Below are 23,135 nucleotides of genomic sequence, written 5' to 3' on the forward strand. Positions count from 1 at the left end.
CTGAATTCTAGTTAAACTTTCTGTCAGAGCCAGGGTTTGCACTTTCTGTAAAAACCTTGATAGTAGATATGTTGTGTTTAGGGACCATGGGGGATCTGTAAGAAGGACTCACCTCTGCCTGTGTAGTGTGAAAGCAGCTGGAACAGCATGTAAATGAGTGGTTATGGCTGTATGCCAAGAACACTGTATTTATCGACACTGATTGGATTTCATATAATTTTCATGTATCATGAAGTATTATTCTTCTTTTGATTTTTTCTAACCATTTAAAATATAAAATCTATTCTTACTTTATAGGCCTTAAAAAATCAGGAGGGTGTCTGGACTGATATGCAGATTCCCTGTGATAGGGAAAAGAACTTGGGCTCATCAACCTGTCACTTCTAACTTTTCTTGATTTAAGTAGTCTTTATTTTAGCTTTTCTTTGTATTTGATTTGGTTCTTCTTTCTTAGGTAAGGATTCATATCCTGTTGTCCTTATTGTTTGTTAAGAATAGCTTTGTATATGACTGAGTGCCTGAGGGCATGTCTTCTGGGCTTGAGTTTTTTTCTGGGGTAACATTGTAATTGTGGGACTGAAAAGAACTTTGATACCTACCGGATGTGACACTGGACAAGTCTTTGCCAAAGTCATTTAGCATTTTGCCCAGGAAGCCAACGTGCTCAGTTTTACCATTTTTTTTCTAGGAATTGATCTCTATAAGCTGTCATTTAGAAAACAGTATGAAAAGAATGCTGGTATGGGGGTGGCAGTGGGTAGCAATTTGTTGAATTACAATTCCTTTAATTTTTCTTAAATTCACTGAGCAATAGAACACATTCTCTGTTTAAAATATAAAATGAGAAATCTGAACACTGTGTCAACTTGTTAAAAAAATCAATTATAAAAGGACTATGGGAATTTTCACTCAATTTTATTTATATTCTAGTTTATAAGTAGTGCAGGGAGTAGAAGAACAGTGGACATCAGATAGAGATTTTTTTTTCCTCCAGTGAATAATTTTGTCAGCTAAGATGCTAGTATCTGCTGGCACCATCTCACATAGTTACGCTCTTGAATGTCTTTAGAATGAAACTGATGGGAAAATAATCTGTAATTGCCACTTGGGAAGTGGCAAACTAAAGTTTGACAGTTAGAAGATGATCCATTCCAATTCTCTTGCTATCAATTCAATATCTGAATGAACAAAGGGAAACAGCGCAAAAAGATAGTATCCTGAAACGTTGGAGCCAAAAAAGACAGAGCTGAAGCTGTCCAACTTCAGGCACACTGGGAGAAGGCAAGGTCCTTTGGAAAAGAGAATAATGCTGGGAAATATAGAAGGCAGTGGGGAAAGAGGAAGACTCATTGACTCCATGAAAGAAGCCATAGACATGTGTCTGCAGGAGCTGAGTAGTACTGTTGAGGACAGGACATTGTGGATGCCACTCATTCACAGAGTTGCCAGGGGTCTTTGCCAAATCAAGGACATGCAACACAACACATTAACAAGGAAGAAAAGTTTCAAATATGTTGTTTTCTCTTGCACTTTATCTAGATAGCTATCATTCTTCATGTGAAATAAAAATTTTATCAATAAAATATGATACAGTGTGAAAACTTTGCTAGCTTTATTTTGTGGTCTGTGCCTTAAAGTGCTGACCAGTACCTAACTTTTGTTATCCTAATTCCTCAACTTGGGTGGTTGGTTTGAAGGTCAAATATGCAAACATTATGAAGAAATCATGTAGATATTTAATGTCACATATGTTCTCATTTGCATGCTTGTTTGCTGGCTATTTAAAAATTAATGAAGGGGAAGTCACTAACTGAAAAGCTGTGGTTTAGGATTGTTGAAGACAGAAAAGTATATTTATATGGATTTTAAATAGTCACAGGACTACAGAACCTCATAGTAATGCTATGAAGAAGTTAGTGCAGGGTTAGTGTCTTCTTCCAGCATCTTCTGTGACAATTGACATCCTTTGTGTGTCCTGCTTCCCTCATTCAAGTGGTGAATGACATGACTCAGATGGCATGGTGAGAATGCTAGAGTGATAATTGTTCTAGATCAGCAGTTTTCAAAGTGTATCTGAGAGTCCTGGGAGTCTCCAAGACCCTTGCAGTGGTCCTGCTAGGTCAAAACTATTTTCATAATAATATCAAGAGGTATTTGAAGAGTTAAAAAAGTGTGCTAAGATAAAAGAAATTTGAGAACACCTGTTTTAGATACATTGCTATATCTCTGGAAACACCTCTATGCAGTAAGTTCCACTATCACCCCCACTCAGCACCTAGGAAAGGAAGGCCTGGAAAAGTTGATTTGTGGTTCACATAAGTAGTAACTTGCAAAGTCAGAATTTGAGCCCAGTTTTCGAATCCTTAACTGTTCTGCCGACTATGCTGTCAGACACACACTGCCTCTCAGAGAAGCCCCAGGAAATCCCTGAATTTTGACATGAACTTCTCAGAACCTGGGCCACCCCCAGGGAAGGTAGATGTGAAGACCGTCCTTATGAACAGTGGAAAGTAGAGACTACATTCTAGTGGCCTCTGGGCTGAGTCCAGCCACAGATACATTTGATTTGTTTTGTACAGTGTGAAAAATCAATTAGGTGTCATTTTTTTAATCTGGGAAATTTTACTGAAGTTCAGATTGCCAGCTAAATAGCTATATTGGTCTGATTTTCCCATATTACCACAGCGGCTGAAGCTTATCTCAGCTGTTCTTTTTAAGTGAAATGTATGTCCTCTAGTTTACCACAGACCTCACTGCTCCCTATTACTGCCCAGATGACATAAATCTCATTTATGTTTCCTATTTTAGGTGTTTGTATTGGAAACAGCTGTAGACGGTCTATCAACTGCATAGTGTTTAAAGCCAATCTGTTCTCAACTTAATTGAAACCTAAAAATACACTGACATCCCACTCTGATTACCCCAACCTGGATGTAATGAAGACCTCACTAACAAAGCTAAATAAAGAAGAAGTGGCTTCTTTCCTTACAAAGGCATAAAATTCTGATTCATTAAGAAATAAGAATCCATCAGTGAATTAACATTTATTTTTAAATGTGCAGCCTTTTCTTTTTTAAGTGTAATCGTGAAATATGCACTTTACACTCATTGCCCTCATTTAATGTTTATTTTGGTAATGTCTGTTATCCTCATTATTGTGTCTGGATCCTTTATGAAACTTAGAATGTCGCTCTGAACCTCTGTGTTCATGTTAGAGCAGTCATTTGAAAACTTGAGACTGTCAGCCTAAAGAACTTCATTATCCTGGGCATGTGGACAGAATTATTATTAATTTATTTATTTTTAATTGTTTTTTCCACTACCATTTATTCCCCCTTATATACCCTCTTCCACTTCCACCCATTCCCATCTCCCCTACAGTCACCACACTGTTGTTCATGTGTCCTTTTTCTTTTTTGCTCGATCTTTCCACCCTCTTACACCTCACATCCTAAACTGTCAGCCTGTTCTCTAATCTATGCGTCTGTCTCTATTTGGCTTGTTAGTTCAGTTTTTTTTTCCTTAGATTCCACATATGAGTCAAATCATATGGTATTTTTCTTTCTCTGACTAGCTTATTTATTTCACTTAGCATAATGTTCTCCAGGTCCATCCATCCTGTTCCAAAGGATAAAATTTTCTTTTTTATGGCTGAATAGTATTCCCATAATTGTTTTATCCACTCATCTACTGATGGACACTTGGGCTGCTTCTAAATGTAAGTGATTGTAAATAATGCTGCAATAACATAGGGCTGCTTATATTCTTTCGAATAGTGTTTTGGGTTTCTTCAGATACATTCCCAGAAATGGAATTGTTCGGTCATAAGGCAGTTCTACTTTTAATTTTTTGAGGAAACTCCATACTGATTTCCACAGTGGCTGCACCAGTCTGCATTCCCACCAACAGTGCAAAAGGGTTCCGCTTTCTCCACATCCTCCAGCCAACACTTTTTGTTTGTTGATTTATTGAAGATAGCCATTCTGACAGGTATGAGGTTATACCTCATTGTGGTTTTAATTTGCATTTCTTTGATGATTAGTAACATTGAGCATGTTTTCATATGCCTATTTGCCATTTGTATATCCTTTTTGGAGATGTGTCTATTTAGGTCTGTTGCTCAGTTTTTAATCTAATTGTTTGATTTTGGTGTTGAGTTGTATAAGTTCTTTATAAATTTTGGATATTAACACTTTATCAGATGTAACAGCCAATATATTCTCCCATTCAATGGGTTGTCTTTTTATTTTTCAATGGTTTCCTTTTCATGCAAAACCTTTTTAGTTTGACGTAGTCCCATTTGTTTATTTTTTTTCTTTTGTTTCCCTTGCCTAAGGAGATATATCAGAAAAAAATATTGGTACAAACAATGTCTGAGATTTTAATGCCATTTTGAATTTATTCTTGTGTGGTATAAGAAGGTGGTCTAGTTTCATTCTTCTGCACATATCTTGGATAGCATTATTGAATTGGGAATGTTTATGCTTAAAATAGCTCCCAATTCACTGGTGAATATTAACTACTGTCATAATTATAGATGTATATTTCATAGCCTTTTTCTTCCATTGCCTCCTTAAAAGCTGGCAGTCATAGCTGTTTGTTCACAATGTGTATTATATTGTACAGTGTTTAGAACATAGTAACAGTAAATAGTGGAATAGATAAGTGAGTTAAATATATAGATGCATCAGTTTTGTATATGATTACTCTTATTCTTCTAGGTCCAAGAATTAAGAGATTTTTAGTAAAAGTTTTTATGCCTTCTAGTTTGAGGCTTAAATTGGGAGAATTTATTCCACTTAAATATATATCCACATAAATATACATTCAGTTGTGTGCATGTGCATGCACATGTTTCAGTTTTATTTAGGAGAGCTCCCTCTCTTCTTGATGTGAGGTTAATAGGAAGGTTACTTATCTGTCCAGCTAAGGGTAAAATGCATGTTGAGAACAGGATGTAAGATGAGGCTGAGGGACCTACAGGTTCAGTACAGACTCCACACTGAAAACACCATCTTCCTGCAGTCTTATTTGGCCAAGTGACAGAGTTATTTGGCCATTAGAAAAAATCTCATGTGTAACAGCAGCTTTTAGGCAGTGTGTTCTCCAAAGGAGACATCTAGCTCTTAACCTATTGCTGAAAGAGAAATACCATTGTCTATTAATACTACTGGAACTAAAGATGAATAGTGAATTGGCCTTGATCTGACAGTGAGTTTGACTTTGATAGCTCATCACTTAAAAGGTTCTTTTATACTTATGAAAAAAAGCATGATGTCAAGCCAGGGGGGAAATTGATATCAATATTTAAGACCAAATTCATAGGGCTTCCAAAAAAAAAAAAAAAAGAAAGAAAAGCCCTTGTGTGAATGGGTTTTTTACATGCATAACTAATTGGCTTAGGTTATTATAAGCAGGGCTGCTGTGACAAAGTTTCCGGTGGTGTCTCAGGATACCTTGTTTATAGTGCCTTCTCTATGCCAGTCAGTCTCCGAATCGGAATTACAGAAATAGAGAGAGTGAATAGTCTACCATTTCTCGTTGGATTGGGGCCACCTAAAACGTTGTTATGCTGGAAATGCTAGAATATAATCACTATCAGGTGAGCTTTATTCTTATTCCTTTTAGTCTCTGAAATATAATGCAGTAAATTGAATGATTTACCTTTTATTGTAATAAACACACTATTTTCAATAATTGTTGAAATAAGTATAGTTTGTTGCTGCTTATTGTGTGATGCCATAAGAAGTAATCCAATTTTAGTTTTAAACAAAGTAAATATTAGTAGGATTTCTCCCTAGTGCATGGCTGTGCTCTCACCATGAGCCCCTGTGCTTGGCTTGCAAGACTGAGTTGTGTTTATCAAGAAAAAGTGACTTAAGTTCAGTAAAAATATTTCTAATTCTGTATTAATGTTTATAAGAACTAAGAAAGGAGGAAAATATTGTGATAGCTAATATTTGTGCATTTAAAAACACATGTACAAATGTTAATGCTTTGAAAGAAGCTGCTTAGTATGCAATACTTTTTAGATTGAGTTCACAATCTTTATTAAAATGTTGAATAATCATGTTCAAATGAAAGTGGGAGGAATTAATCTACAACTAATTGATTATTCATCAGAATGTTTCTGTTTATTTTAGATAACCATTTGACAGTTGTTTCTTAAGGAGTTTTTTTTTTTAAACAAAAGCTGTACGTTTGACAAGGAAAATGAAATCAATTGAGATGTGCTCCTTCTAGATTATTATTTTGATAAACCCTTTCAGGTGTGTGTTGAGGAATTTTTGCCCTCCACATAATTGCACATTTTTGGTTATTAGACATGAAAAGGGGGTCTTAAAGGGATTTCAAGAGATATGCCAGTCATTAGCAGGGAAATAAAACAGGGCAAAGTATGAGCCCAAATCCTGAGTTAGACTTTGAACTTCAGTCATATCAAAATCCATGAACCTAGTGCTTAGTACACAACAGGGACTACTTTTTTATTCTGTCAATGGACTGGCACGTCATTTTTATGCCTGAAACAAGAGCTGTCTGAACTCACAAATAACAGCACTGTCTTCTCTTCCCTCCATGGCTATGTTCAGGTGCAGACCCCACCTCGAAAACCCCACCAAGTACCACATACAGCAAGCCCAAAGGCAGCAGGTAAAGCAGTACCTTTCTACCACTTTAGCAAATAAACATGCCAACCAAGTCCTGAGCTTGCCATGTCCAAACCAGCCTGGCGATCATGTCATGCCACCGGTGCCGGGGAGCAGCGCACCCAACAGCCCCATGGCTATGCTTACACTTAACTCCAACTGTGAAAAGAGGTAATTCATTGTCTCCTCCCCTCTCCTGTTTTCTTACACTAAATGACTGTCTGTTGGATATTACTCCTGCACTTGACTGTGGACTCTAGTCTGTCTGCATGGCCATATTCATTGGTCTTTGTCCCAGATTATCCAGCATGGCTGTCGCCCCCTAGCCTCTTGTCAGCATCACTAGGTTTTTGGGTTATGGTGCAGGATGGAGACCTGGCCACTTTGAGTGCAACGTGGAGGTGAGGACACTCTCTCCCTTCTGTTTTCACTACATTAGCAGAGTGTTCTCTTCTCTTCAATGCGTTTCTATTTACAAAGCAGTGAAAATGCAGAGAGAGGAGAGGGAAGGTGGAAAAGGAAGAGCAAAAATAGAAAAGGTGTGGGACAGGCGGTTAGAAGTTCCCCTTATTGTGAATTTTTATTTCTAAGTGGAAAAAAAGTACAGAATATGTATGGATGGATTTGAATAATAAAGTGCATGAGAATCTTAACAGAAAAGCAAATGTTTAACTGCTAGATAAATTCAGTTTTATGATAAAACTGCTGCCCATGAAATCTGCTTTTGTAAAGGCTGGATTGGAGACAAGACTCAAACACACCTCACACTAATTGCATCAAAATTGGATGCATAAAATACCTGAGAGCAGAGTTGTGATTTAATACCTGTTATTTCCAAATTATGAGATGATGAGACTCATTAATAGAGTTTTACTGTACTCTGAAATGTTTATGTGATATCAGAGGTGACTTTTCTGAAGTTTGATTTTAATTTGTGAAGGGACCAAGTCTTTTTCCCCTATTCCTAAACCAACTGTCTTATTTTTTTATGTCTATATTTGTCATCTATCAGGCTAACTTTATGGAAGTTCTTTTTCATCATTTCATTTCTTGGTCAGATTCTACACTGTTTGAAAGCTTAGTTCATCTTGTTGCTACAAATGAGCTTCTTGTAAACATGTCATTGAAGAGTCATTTGCAAATCCAAGTCATGGGCTGATTTTTCTTGTGTTTTCACAGGGATTTTATAAGTTTGAAGAACAAAACAGGGCGGAGAGTGAATGCCCAACAATGAACACGCACTCCCGAGCATCTTGCATGCAGGTACTGAATGATTCGGAACCCAAGATGAAACACCTTGGAATGAGAATCTGTGTTTGTGGCTAATCGCACCATGCAAATGACTTAAGGGTCCCTCTAATTGATTTATTTTTTAAGATAGAAAGCTATAAACAGTCATTTTCTTAATAATATTTCATGATTAAATATTACTAAGGGAATTAAAAGGCATTTTCTCTATGTGGCTTTAAGTCATTAAGTAGTGCTTTAAAATACATAAATTTTAATAAACAAAATTAAATGCTATAATTCATTTAGATACCATGATTAGTGTAGTTATGTAAACATGTAGGGTAGCAATTTTTGATAGACTATTATTAGTAATACCAAGGTACATGCGTAATCTCTATATTGTCTTATAAATGGAATCTCATGGAACAGCATCTCTTGGGTATTCTGAAACTATTAATTTAACAATATTTCATGGATATATTCCCAAGTAATTGAAGGTTCTATGAATTCTACCTAATGGAAATATTTAATTATGCTCCATTCATTTACTAATACATATTTAAAATGTGTGTATAGATGTATAAGAGAAACATAAAAATTCTTTTTTTTTTGCTTTTCCGTATTTTCTGTTATCAACTTGCATTGCTTTTTTATAAGAGAAAAATTTATTTAAGAAATTCTATCATATCAGGCCCTCAAATTTTTATTTCACTAAAATAAAATTTAAAATTCACAAAGAGAGATTGTTCATAAGTTCTTTGGCCCATTTGCCTATTCACTAGCATAATTAGAAAATTATCTCTTCAAAACAAACAAATATAACAAATAAAACTGGTGTATCTAAAAATGGAACTTAATAAATAGTATGCTAGCAATTATTCAAAACTGACCTCCAATTATTGAAAACTCACCTCCAATTATTCTTCTCAGGGACCACCTAAAATGCTCATTTTTTTTCATGTTTACTATATTGAGGCACTCTGAGCACATTATATGGTTTATCCTGAATTCTCACAGGAATCCAAGAAGGCAATGAATGTTATTAACCCCATTTTATAGATTGACCCACTGAAGTTCTTACAGATTGGAGATTTTGCCTCTAGTATAGAAAGTGGCAGAATGAAAGATCCAACAAGTCCGATGACATTGGAACCTGTACTCTTTAACTGGAAGTGACAAAAAAGAAGACTCAAAGGAGCATGCCTCTGAGTTCTGAGGTTTCATTGTGTGCTCAGGAAGCACTCTTAAGATCCAAGCATGTGTTGTACACATACACACACACTCACACAGAGACACACCAAACTAGCTCAAATACATAAAGTGTTTACTAAGAAATGTTTTCATAGACTTGTCTGCAACTACTGCAATATAACTGTAATCACTGCTGTTTATTATCATAACCAATGTTTGGGTACTATAGGAATAAGATTGATCTAGTGTGAATGTCAGCTCCATGACTGTAATGATAACCTTGTCCTGGTAGCATCCTCAGGGAGTACCAAACACCCTGGCAGTTGTACAGGGAGAAATTTATTTCACAAGTCACTGCAAGGTCAAGGTCGGTACAGGGCTAGCTGGTGGCCTGAGAGCCACAGTGCCCAAAATGGTCCTATGGGTAGCCAAAGGCTGAATCACCATCTGTGTCTGCCTCCTCCAGGAAAGGTCTAGGAAGGGTATGGGGTGTAGTCTTTAGAGGAAAAAGGAAATGGCAGCTATCATTCAAGGTGAGGTTCCCTGGTTCATCTTTTCTGTTGAGGACAGGCAGTTTACCATAGTAGTTGAGAGCATTAGTTTAACTTGTGGCTCTCAGCCTTCTTTGATATGTGACTTTGGGGTAGTTGCTTCTCATGTATCTCATATGGAAAAAAGATAAATTAATACTACCTACCCTGTTTGGGTTATTGTTGGGGTAAATAATAGCTGATAAAAAGTCCTGAGTACAGTGCCTGGCACCTACTAATTGCTCACAAAGTGCCAGTTGTAGATGTCATCCTTGTCACCTAGGTGTGTTAATGACTTTCAGTAATGTTCACATTTGAGAAGAAGAGGACACTTCTTAGACTTAGAATCTAATTAAAGAGCATTATTGCTTTGGGTTAAGAAAAGACCTTGGATCGGTTTTTGGGTTGCTTTGCACAGTTTTTGCTTATATCTGTCTCTCTTCCATTGACCTCTTTCTTGCAGATGGATGATGTTATTGATGATATCATTAGCCTTGAATCGAGTTATAATGAAGAAATCCTGAGCTTGATGGATCCTGCCCTGCAAATGGCAAATACGGTATTGATGACATTTTTAAAAGAAATTCTTGAACTATTTTCATTGTTCTCTCCCTTATTCTGAACTTTTAGTTTATCTTTGCAAGTGATTAATTGAGAAATATATTAATAATAAAACAATTTCCTCGGGATCACAAAATAAGTGACTTGGACATCAGAAATTAAGAATTTTTTCATGAGTTTACAGAGCTCCACATTACCTGACATCCAAGTCCACTTTCAGTAGGGCATTAGGCCTTCCAATCTCCCTGATGTTCATCACTAGCTTAGTACACTGCTGCCAAGGGCAGCCCTATGGGCCATACTGTGTACAGCACTAATCTAGTTCACCTGGAAAACTAATTCAGCCTTTAAGGCAGTATCTTACTATTCACAAGTGATAGAGGAATGGTTGAATTATCCATCAACAGCAAAATTTATCCCAATTTTAGTTAATAAAACAGTGGAACTATTTGCTCTCATATATTACTTCTCTCTATAATTTGGAGCCTTGCCTGTGTATTTTATTATATTTGATTCCTTAAATTTTTGTCTTATGTTACTGTTTTGTCAGGCTTATTGCAGATTTGCAGATTGTATTTAGTCCAGCAGTAATTCTGTGAGTTTTATGAGTCAAGCTGGGATGGTATCATTGCTGCTATTTTAGTATTAGGAAAGTTTAGCTAGTCTTGCACAGGATTTCATGGCATAGATGTGTCAGAGTCAGGCTCCTCAGCAGGTCTTTGTATGCCTAGCCAATCCTTATCTGTTTCCTATGAGAGCAATATTCCTTAATAACTTGTATATAAAAGACTAAATTCTGTAGGGGTGAAAGGAAGTAAGTCATTATTTAATGGGTATAGAGCAGGGGTGTCAAACTCATTTCACTGGGGGCCACATCAGCCTCACGGTTGCCTTCAAAGGGCTGAAATAATTTTAGGACTGTATAAATGTAACTACTCCTGAACTGTTAAGGAGTTGAAATTACTTCTGGCCCTTTGAAGGCAACCACAAGGCTGATGTGGCCCCTGGTGAAAATGAGTTTGACACCCCTGGTATAGAGTTTCAAATTTGCAAGATGAAAAAGTTTTGGAGATCTGTTTCACAACAATGTGAATATACTTTACACTACTGAACTATATACTTAAAATGGTTAGATGGTGTATGTCATGTTTTTTACTACAATAAAAATATTTTAAAGACTAAATTCTGATAATTCTCTTGTCCGGGGAACATGATAACTCTTAATAATTTACACCCAAATTGTTAGTAAGCTAAATTTTTATGGTCAGTGTTTTCTTTTCATTTCCATCGAGTTCAATTACTTGAACTCTGGAGGGATGAGGACACCCTTGAAACCTCAAGCCTCTTCTAGGATCTTCAGTCTTTGTCAACTTCCTACCTATTTAAATTTATCCCTTGATTTTGAAAGAACTAAATGTTCTGCCATTCTGACAAATGTTTTCATGCCAGACTCTCCCGATCCTCGTTGAGCCCTTGGTTGGCTTCTGTGAAACCCTTCCATTTCCAGCTTTGTGCTTCCTGTGAGGCAGATGACACTTCTTGCGGTCAAGATACAAAACACCTGGGGGAGCTTGCCCTAAGGAATTTATAACATACCCAAAGATGTGGGCATATTTACAAGGTTTTCAATGCCCAGCAGCATTAATTAGCCACGGCCCAATCATCCCAAAAGAACTTTGCTGGAAAGGGTGTTCGCTCTGCCAGTGGTGCCTGGTGGATACCTGAGCACATTTAGGAGGACCGTAGAATTGATATAATTTTTCTTTTAGATTTTATTTCTTTATTTTTAGAGAGGGAAGGGAGGGAGATAGAGAGAGAGAAACATCAATGTGCAGTTGCTGGGGGCTGTGGCCTGCAACCCAGGCATGTGCCCTGACTGGCAATCGAACCTGCGAACTTTGGTTCGAAGCCCGAGCTCAATCCACTGAGCTACACCAGCCAGGAATTGATATAATTGTTTAAAAAAATCATTGCTTTTGTTTTTCTCCAAGGGTGAGGACTTGGAAGTCATCTGAGCTAACCTAGAACTCTTTGCATTAAATTCCTTTTGCATATCCTCTCCTTCCCCCACAAGAAAATCAGACATCCAGCTTCTTAAAAGCCCCCAATGAAGGATATGCATTAACTCACAAGAAGAGCAGTAAAGCACAATGGTTAAGAGTTAGAGATTTGTGATCAGACATGAGTTCAAATTCTAAGTCTGCCATTTATGGTGTGACCTTTCATGTTACTTAGCTTCTTGAAGTCCTGCATTTCCCCATCTGTAAAATGGGACTGACCTCACATGATCATTCCATAAAGCATGTATAGCAATTAGCATTGGTAAATATAAGTTGTGTTCAACAATATCTAATTATTTGTGTAATTTATTATAATATCAAGCAGTTGTAATAGTATTTTATTCAGGTGGTATTTATTCAGCCCTTGTAATGTGTCCAGCTGTATGTGAGAATAACAGCATGCTTAATAATCCAGATATTCCTTACAGTAAGTCTCTCTGGAAATTCTAGACATGTGTCCCACTTTGCCTCCTGGAGAACTTGTCCCTATGACAACTGCTCTGAAGACAGTTGTCATGACCTCCTTTGCTTCTCTCCTTTAGACTAAATACATGTGTCTCCTCAGTCCGTCTACATTGTCTGATTGCTGCTGGAGTAAATTTGAGATTGATTTAGCATCTAACACCTTACACCTGACCAGCACTGGGTGAGGCACTGTGAATACAGATGAGTCAGGCATGCTGGCTGTGAGAATGGTGCTCACCTGCTGCAGAGGGCAACCACTCAGGTCTTGAGTGGAAAAGGATCAGTTAGGATCAGGAGGACCATCTCAGTGGAGTTCTCAGATAGGAAAGATCCCCTGGGCGGAGGTAAATTAATTCCCACCCTCAGAAGTCACTGACTTTGTCCCGGTGTTCATTTCTCTTCTTTATTCCCACCATGGAAAAGGCTAAATAAATATGGTCTTCTCACACAAAGCTATTGCAGCATTTTGCTATTAGATATATGACAATATATCATAGAGACAAGGAATAGAAACTCTGAGCCACAGATCTGAACCCATTTTTCAGCACATACTCTTGTGCAAGTTATTTGACCGCTCTGCCTCACTTTCCTAGTCTGGAAAATGGTGATTATAACAGCATCTAAATAGTAGAAACGATGTGAGAATCATGAGTTAATCTACAAAAAAGCATTTTAAAACAGTCCTGGCCCTGATAGGCTCTCACTAAATGTTAGTTAAGTTCTTATTCTTGATAACTTTGGGTTTTCTCATCAAAATGAAATAACAAAGCTACTACAACTTACTAACATTTTAATTTTTTTCCATGGTAAGTTTAAACAATGTTCTTTGTGTTAGGCATTTTCCCTTTTCTCTGATTCTTTGAAATCTTTGTTTCAATTAGCTTTTAAAAAAGTGGAAGGAATACTTAAAGAGGAAACTATCCTAAGGGAAGTGGAATCTAGAAATAACTGTTCTGAGAGCACAAGAGCCCTCTTGTAGCATCAAAAACAAAGAATAAAGTCCCAGTTTACTTGTGCTAACAGTGCCCAATTGATAGTGAGAGAAGGGGACCATCCAGAAGGAAAAAAATATTTTACAATGATCATTTACTTGGAAAAATAATCCATTTGTGGTGGATTAGAATATTGAAAAACTCGACTCAGACCAAGTTTGGGTCACACTCCCAATGAGGCTGCCTTCTCTGTCTTTGTCTCAAGTTGACTGTGGCTTTCATCTATCCACTGTACAGCCTTTATTGCTGGAAGTGAAGTCTGTCCACCAGGTTAAGGTAGACAGATTTCACTTCTGTCTGATGAAAACCAATCAAAGATACAACATATCTGTATTAACAGAAGACTTAATTTTCATGTTCACTGTGTTTAGGGGGGGATTTCTCGAACCCAAAAGGAGAACCACAGAATCCCTTCTTAATATGTGGGGCTAAGAGACTAATTTTTTAATTATATTTTTCCCACCAACTTGTCTAGGAAAGAATTACTTTACCAGATTCTATCAGGGAGCATTATTTAATGTTGAAATGTACTTATTTTTTATTGTTGACATTAATAGAGATGTCCCCATTTCCCCGTCTTTTGCTAATTTTAATTAGAAAGCCATACTATTTTAATCAACCTTCCTTTTAGTAGCTTAAATGAATTACAGCCATTAATACAAAAAACATAGGCCACCATTTAGGGCAGGGTCTCTTGGCCTTGGCACTACTAACATTTGAGATGGATCATTCTTTGCTGTGGGGACTGCCCCTATCCATTGTGGGGTATTTAGCAGCACCCCTGGCCTCCACCCTGGGGTATCAATAGCACCCTCCCCCTCACCCAGTTGTGACAACCAAAAATGTCTTTTAGACATTGACACAAGTTCTCTGGAGGGGAAAATCACACCCACTGGAGAAGCACTGATGTAAAATCCTGATGTGAGCACCTCAGCCCTGCAGGTTCCCATTCCTGTGTTTAGATTTGCACTGCAGTCTGATGAAGTTGGCATAGTGGCGGTAGATCACATGGTGGGTTGCTTTTGTGGGTCAAAATGGAATTATCTTGAGTGTCCAAACTGTACACTAGGTATACAGTACCTTCTAGAAAATTATAATATTACAAAACAGCAGCTTACTGTTCACTTAAGTAAGAGGCACTGTTTTACCCACTTTATATCATTTAATTATTACAAAACCTGTGAGCAGAGTGATATGACTGCCCTTTATTGAAAGGAACACCCACACCTCAGAGAGGTTCATGTCACACAGCAGGTCAGTGACAGGGGCAGGTTTTTCCTGGTCTGACTCCTATGCCCAGCTGTAAAAGTACCGAATTATTAATTTGTAAATTTGACTATACATATTTGGCTAGTGAGCAAGTGTGTTTTGAATTGCTTGGGTCCAGTTGGAAATTAATTGAATATTTCACTCTCTAGTTAGCATCGGGTTGATCCTGTCCTGCAAGCCCCCACCACCAATACTGCTATGAACATGGGACATGAACCTCCTATCAAAACCTCCATTAGACAGTTAGAACTGTGGCTTTTCTTTTTTTAAAATCAGTAAGATAATATGCACAAGTGCCTGTCCAGTTAGCTGTGCCTGGCCTAGAGTAGCCTCCACAAATTCATTTATTCCCAGCAAAATATTATGGTAGGCTCTATGCTGCCAGCTCCTAATTGCAAATATTGGAAAAGCAGCTGAAGTGGGACATTTCTTAGAGAACAGACAGAGGGTTATAAGCTGCTTCTTCTACTGCAAGTAGTGATGTCTCACCTCAGTGGGTAGGATGAGGCATCTTGCTATAGAGATTTGAGGTCCCTCTGGGTGTGCTGTGTCAGTTCTTGCTATCTCAGCCTCCTGGTCTGGTTCTCAGTGGATCTCCCCAAATCTGGCTCTCTGTCTCTACCTCCCCACCTGTCTATCCACTTGTCTTTCCATCCTTTGTCCCTTCTGTCTATGTGTGGCACTCTATTCCTGTTTTTTACCCCACCCGTTGTGTCTGCTGTCTCTGTCTTATTTCCAGTTTTTTTTAATCTTTCCCCCTCTGTCTCGCTCTCTTTCTGTGATTCTGTATTTATTATTTGTATATATATCACTTTCCTTTAGATAATGGTTAGAAAATATATATATTCTTGCCTTGCAGAAGCTTATAATTAGATGTCTCTTTAATGTAGATCTGTTGATGACAGAGAATTTTTTAAAGGTAGCTATACAAATAAATCACTTGCCTATTATTTTTCCCTAGCAAATCATTGTCACACAATTGCATGTTTGTTAACAATTTACATTTGAAAAGAAGAGCCCTGGCTGCTTTGGCTTAGTGGATTGAACACAGGCCTTTGAACCAAACAGTTGCTGGTTTAGTTTCCCCTCAAAATACATGCCTGGGTTAGGGGCCAGGTCCCCAGTAGGGGGCATGCAAGAGGCAACCACACATTGATGTTTCTCACCTTCTCTTTCTCATTCACTTCATTCACTTCCTTTTTCTCTAAAAATAAATAAGTAAAAAAATCTTAAAAAAGAAAACATTAAAAACCTCTAAAAAAGAAAATATATGATTATATTTCTAGACTATGGGAATAATTTTTTAGCTTGTTATATTACATCAAATTTTAAAGTCACTGTCTTGATTTATTAATACCCAATAGTTCTCCCAAAATCTGAAACTTCAAAAATATAAGAGGATAAATTTTTAGAATCTAGGAGGGTTATGAAATTTTATAGCAGCTTTTAAATTTTGACTCTATTCTTTACAATGCTGTATTTGAGGCATTTGTTCACCTTTCAGTCTGCATGTTAGGCTGGACAAGAATAAAACTGAACACACACAAGGTTGACAGACAATAATCAAAGTCACTTTTTATCAGTTTCTTAGGTAGAGAGCATTGAAATGTGGTCCCAGGCATTTTAAATTATCACAGTGCATTGTTTTATATGCATCTGTGTAGTGGGATACATGTATTGCATTTATATACATTTTAAATAATTTTAATCTTGCCTTCAAAAAGGAGCAAAAGACTAGTGGAAAACAGAGAGCTGCATTCTGCTTTTGGATCTGTGCCCCTGCCCCCAACACAGACATATCAGAGCTAGTGTCATTTTAACCTGTCAGAAAGAATCCTATTCTTGTAGAACCTTCCCCATCTCTTTAGCTAGGAGTTGAGTTTTTATTTAGTAGCCCTGAAAGGAATAGATGGCTGATGGCTACAATGAGGAAAAACATATTTGATTCTACCTTTATTTTATGTGTCATCTGTATATTAGTGGCTATTTAAGAGAATGAAAAGTAGAGTATGCAGTACAACCTTAATACCTCTTATAAACATTTTAACCACATTTAAATGTTATCTAAATTTACAATTCAGGGTGTATAATCAAGGAAGGGCAGGGTTGGTGATATAAAGCCTTACCGGATAATATTAATTACAGGAATTGAATTTAGCTGAAAGTGGGAAATTTATGTGGCAGAAATAGTGAGGTCACTTAACTATGTTCCCATATTTAGTATTATACTTAGAATTTTATTCCAGGGAATGGGAAAAGAAATGTCTTGGACCATTTGTATCTATACAAATGGGCCCATCAAACTCCTACCATGAACTAGTTACAGGGAAATAAATGTATACAGCAGAAGGAAGTCAATGATGGGAAAAATAATTTCCTTACTTTAAAGATTTAATTCAGAGTTAGAGAAAACCACTTTTAAGCTATCTTTAGAAAGCTAAATACTTCCTCTTTTGTGTGTGTAAATTTTTTATTCTTTTATTAAGTCAGTGAGCTCCCCCTTGTGGCTTTGTGAAAGATTTCAGTTTCAAGGAAAATAGGTTTTTTTTAGCCATGAGGAAACCATTCCTTTTCCAATAAGAAAACACTGTTGTTGTTATTTTTTAAAGATTTCCTTATTTATTTTTAGAGAGAGGGGAAGGAAGGGAGAAAGGTAGGGAGAGAAACATCCATCAGTTGCCTCTCACACACTCCTAACTGGGGACCTAGTCTGCAACTCAAGCATATGTCCTGAGGGAGAATCAAACCTGCAACCTTTTGCTTTGCAGAATGATATCCAATCCACTGAGTCACATCAGTCAGGGCAGAAAACACTTTTCATTGCTTTTCCTTGTAGAAGAGAGAGAGATAATAAGAGAAAGAAGAAAGGGAAGGAATTGACTTTGATGCAAAACCCAATTGGGTGTAAAAGGCATGCCATATAGAACCCTATTTCACAGTAATGGCCTACATGCAATGGATACCTGCTCTGTGCTGCTCAACAAGCTAGACAATGAATCTGCCAAGTTATCCATTATCTCATGCTCAGAGTACCTACAATTTGGTCCTATAACCATTTGTGGGTGTGAGATTCTGCATCCTTTTCTTCTTGCAAAGGGAACTAGCTAAGGGGACCATATGTCTGTGAGTGAATAAAAAAGTAAATATCTCATGTTTTCTGATTTTAAAATATGACTTTTTACATTAAACTATTTCTTTTCAATAAAGTCTGGTATAGGATCTGGGTTTTAGCTGAATAACTTATAAATTATTCAACAATTCACTTTTGTTATTGTTTTTTTCTTTCCAGTTACCTGTGTCCGGAAACTTGATTGACCTCTATAGCAATCAAGGACTACCACCCCCAGGCCTGACCATCAGCAACTCCTGTCCAGCCAACCTTCCCAACATAAAAAGGGAACTCACAGGTAAATACCCAGCAAATGTGCCACATACTGCAGATTTTCTATTAATTTTCTGATCAGTAAAGTTATCAAAATAGTCACCTCCAGATTGTTTTCAATTCACAGACATACTTTTTAAATCTATGCAGTGGTTAAAACATTGAGCCATATTTTAAGATAGAGAGTTTATATTTGAAAATCCTGGTCTCTAGTATATTTTTGAGACACTGGGAGTTAGGCTGGCTGCCTTTACTCCCTGGGACCCTTACTCTGTGACAACAGTCATGGTGCCTTATGACTGTTGATTTTTGAGGTGGGGGCAGCACACAGCACTTGCAGTTATAAAATGTTTCTATTCAGTCTGGTGCTGTTACTCACCAAGCCCCTGGAGTCATTTGAGTTTGAAAATCCTGGTCTGAAATTTCCTGTGAAAGACATTTGAGCCTGCAGTTGGGATAGAGTAAGAATATATTTCTTATAAGAGTTCTGGCCAAGGTGGAGGCATAGGCAGAAACACTTCACTTCCTCGTACAACCAAAAGAAGAATAACAATCAATTTAAAAGCAAAGAACAACCAGAACTGCCAGAAAATCATTTTCATTGAAGTCCAACAACCAAAGAGTTAAAGAAACATTCATCCACACTGAGAGGAGGGGCCAAGACGGTCACCAGGATAATCAGGATGCTCACAGAACTGGTAGAGCTTAATCACAAAATGAAGGAAGAAATGAAGGCTACTCAAACTGAAATAAAGGAAAATAAACAGGGAACCAACAGTGACCAGAAGGAAACTGGGACTCAAATTAACAATTTGGGACAAACAAAGTGAGCATCCAACTGGAATGGAATGAAGAAGCAAGAATGCAAAAAAAAAAAAAAACATGAGGAGAGCCTTAGGAACCTATGAGACAACTTTAAGGGTTCCAACATTTGAATCATGGGGGTGAAGGAAGGAGAAGAGGAACAGCAAGAAACTAAAAACTTATTTGAAAACATAATGAAGGAAAACTTCCCTAATCTGACAAAGGAAATAGACTTCTAGGAAGTCCAAGAAGCCCAGAAGAATCCAAAGAAATTGGACCCAAGGAGGAACACAGCAAGGCACATCATAATTAAAGTACCCAAGATTAAGATAAGGAGAGATCTTAAAAGCAGCAGGAGGAAAGGAGACAGTTACCTATGAAGGAGTTCTGATAAGACTATCAGCTGACTCCTCAAAAGAAATCTTGCAGGCAAGAAGGGGCTGGAAAGAAGTATTCTAAGTCATGAAAGGCAAGGACCTACATCCAAGATTACTGTATCCTACAAAGCTGTCATTTAGAATGGAAGGGCAATTAAAGTGCTTCCCAGATAAGGTCAAGTTAAAGGAGTTCATCATCATCAAGCCCTTATTATATGAAATGTTAAAGGGACTTATCTAAGAAAAAGAAGATACTCAAAAATTTGAAGAGTAAAATGACAACAAACTCACAACTATCATCAACTGAACCTGAAAAGAAAACAAACTAAGCAAACATCTAAAACAGGAACAGATTCACAGAATAGAGATCATATGGAGGGTTATCAGCAGAGAGAAGGAGAGGGGAGAATGTGGGGGGGCGGGTACAGGGAATAAGAAGCATAAATGATAGGTATAAAATAAACAGGGGGAGGTTAAGAATAGTATAGGAAATATGGAAGCCAAAGAACTTATATGTATGACCAATGGACATGAACTAAGTGGGGGAGGAAATGTTGAAAGGTTTGGGGTGTCAGTGCAGGGAGGAGGGTGATAAAGGGGAGAAAGAAATTGGAACAACTAATAGTATAATCAATAAATATACTTAACAAAGAAATAATATGTTTCTTACATCTTCAGATGCCTTTTATTATTTTTGCTGTGTCAAATGCAAAAGATTTATTATAAAGAGTAAAAACAGAAATTATAAAATGGAGCAATAGGTATTGTTTGTTCTTGAGGCGAGTGTGAAATTACCTGTTTTGCCATTTTAACACTTTAGGGATAACATTGGCCATTGAAACATGATGAAACTGTATTAGAACTGGCATTCTAGCATGCTGAATTTTACGGTCCTCACCTCATTCCCCTTTTTTAAAAAGTTTGTCCTTGCATCCTGCAAGTTTGGCTGAACAGACTGAGAATGTGGAATATAAAATAGATTTGGTGCAAAAAATTCCTGTCCTGTTCAAGTGTGTCTTTTAAAAAAATACTTCAGAAAATTGTGATAGGAGAAAGACATTCTAAAGGAATCATTGACTTGGGTCAAACAAGATGACTAATTAATTAATACATTAAAAACCTTTAAGAGCCAAAAATAGGTAGGTACCCTACCAGGAAATAAAAGGACCATGAAGTTTTAGAAAACTATAGCTGAATGAGATATATATTGAATAATGATACAATATGATTAGAAGGATATGATTAAAATTCTTACTACTCGAGTGCAAAGTGGAGTTTTTAATTATGTATATAATCGTGTCTTCAAAAACAAAAGAACACAGATGGGGGTGAGAAGTTGGGGAAATGGATGACAGGGATATAAACTTATTAAATTTCTTAAAAAGCAGATATAATAGACAATATACCTCTAGGGTCACTTATATCTTAGAAAATGACTCATCCAAAGAGGACAAGGGTAAAATGCCAAGAAAGGAACAAATGGACAGGAATTGGGGTGCTGATCACTGATAGGTCAATGGGCAACATGACATAACCAAAAGAGAACAGGCATAGGAGTCAATAGATCTGACCTAAGAAGGGCTGGAGGGACTGTCTTCATTAAGTCCAGTTTTCCCACCTGTATTAGGGTCCAGGTACGAAGAAGAAACCATACAGCCCTGGCTGGTGTGGTTCAGTGGATTGAGTGGTGGCCTGTGAACCAAAGGGTCACCAGTTTGATTCCCAGTCAGGGCACATGCCTGGGTTTCTGGCCAGGTCCCCAGTAGGGAGTGCATGAGAGGCAACCACACTTTGATGTTTCTCTCCCTCTCTTTCTCCTTCCTTACCCATTTCTAAAAAAAAGTATATAAATAAAATCTTTAAAGAAGAAGAAGAAGAAGAAGAAGAACATACAGTGATTTGAACAGAGACAAAGAGGTTTCAAATAACAATCCATGAACCATGTACAGGCAATAAGCTACTGAAAGGGGATGAGTACAAAAGAGTACCCAAGCTTGGGAGAGTACCCTCATCTCCAGGGCCAAGAGCCCAACCTCAGTGGAGGGATGTGGTTACAGCCTGCTAGATGGCACAGAAGTTGACTAGGTGGCCTTGACCAGAGCTGGTCCACAGTTGGTGAGTTAAGGTGAACAGGCAGAGAAACATGGAGTGGGGCTGGTAAGCTGAATACAAACAATAAAAAAAGGAAACAAAAAAATTAAAATACTGAAGTAGAGGGTGTGTACATAAAGCTGCCTGTCATGCTTCTATGTAAAAAAAATAGAAAGTGATATGGATTAATTTTCCAAATTGAAATAATTCAGTTTCTGAATTATGCATATATAAGTATATGTAATAATATACAATACATCTAACAAATATGTATGCATATATGTGCTTCACCAGCTATAAGTTTTTGTGTTGGTGTGTTACAGAGGTATCAAAGAAGACTTAAGAGGTCTATATCCTGAAAAAAAAATTGCCTTCTGGTAATAGAATATTAGTTTTGTAGTTATTTATTTATTTTTTGTGGTTGTGCCTGTATGATTATATTGTGTCAGACATACTTGTTACTTGGTTTTTACCATTTTCTAGAAGTTTGTGCATTTATTTTGGTATATATTGCTATTGAAATATGCAAATTTTAGAAAGTCATAATTTTGAAAACTAGTATTATTTAGAGTCAAGTTTGCCTGCATTTAGACATTTAGAAAATAAGATATTTGTAGTTCATATTATTGTGTGCCTCAAATAGTTCTAATTTCTAATTACTTCATTCACGTGCACAGCGTGTATTTTTCCCACAGAGTCTGAAGCGAGAGCATTGGCTAAAGAGAGACAAAAAAAGGACAATCACAACTTGAGTAAGTTTGTTTTATGTTTGTGATATTTGATATTGGAGTTGATATTCCCCCATATATCAAAAATTTTCCAGAAATTTTAAAAGGAAATTGATTTGTCATTAAAGTTACATTATGTGGAAGAAAATTGTGTTTTTTTCAGAGAAACCAAGGTAGATTGAGGTTGACAGGCAGAGAAATATATATTTTTCCCATATTTTATCTCAGACCAAATTGATTTTTTTTTTCAGTATCCTGAAGACCATTTCATTTGTTTATAAAATTGGCCTGCGTTTGTGTGTGTATATGTGAGTGTGAGACTTGATCCCCAACTACACACTCATATAAGTGTTGATCACACTGGAACTTAAAACAGAATTGTGGAATCACCTTCTCCAGTGAGACCTGAAGGAAAGGAAATGAAACATCTAGAGGGTAGTCAATCAATGGGGGAGTCAGCCTTCCAAATTTCTGACTTTACCTGTGACTTAAAAAAAATTTAACATTTAAAATTTTTTTATGTGTGTAATTTACTCTTGATCAAATATTTGAGTCGTTCCTATCAAAAGTTAAGATTTCTGTCTTATAAATAAGCAAAAGAAGCTGGACGGTAAAAAACAAAAAGGATTAGGCTTGGAGGCAGGAAATGGTTGTGTGTGTGTTAGTTTTTCATCTTATGGCCTCCTATCCTCTTTTTCCTAAATTGATTTTTAAGAATATAAGTCACATATAAATACTTTGTCCTTAAAAAAAAATGATAAAATAAGGCGAGTTCTCCTCTGATCATTGGAATAATTTTTTCCTTTTC

The 23,135-nt window shown here is 37.0% G+C and overlaps 1 protein-coding gene across 1 annotated transcript in view; it reads left to right on the forward strand.

Moving 5' to 3' along the window:
• Positions 1 to 23,135, forward strand: part of MITF (melanocyte inducing transcription factor) — a 246,141-nt gene that overhangs the window by 205,789 nt on the left and 17,217 nt on the right. The window contains 6 exon segments of the mRNA XM_036031004.1: positions 4,984 to 4,988; positions 6,597 to 6,828; positions 7,827 to 7,910; positions 10,062 to 10,157; positions 18,235 to 18,352; positions 22,295 to 22,351. Of these exon segments, the coding sequence (XP_035886897.1) occupies positions 4,984 to 4,988; positions 6,597 to 6,828; positions 7,827 to 7,910; positions 10,062 to 10,157; positions 18,235 to 18,352; positions 22,295 to 22,351 (592 nt within the window).

This window comes from Phyllostomus discolor, chromosome 7 (genome assembly GCF_004126475.2).
Source record: "Phyllostomus discolor isolate MPI-MPIP mPhyDis1 chromosome 7, mPhyDis1.pri.v3, whole genome shotgun sequence".
Taxonomy (NCBI): domain Eukaryota; kingdom Metazoa; phylum Chordata; class Mammalia; order Chiroptera; family Phyllostomidae; genus Phyllostomus; species Phyllostomus discolor.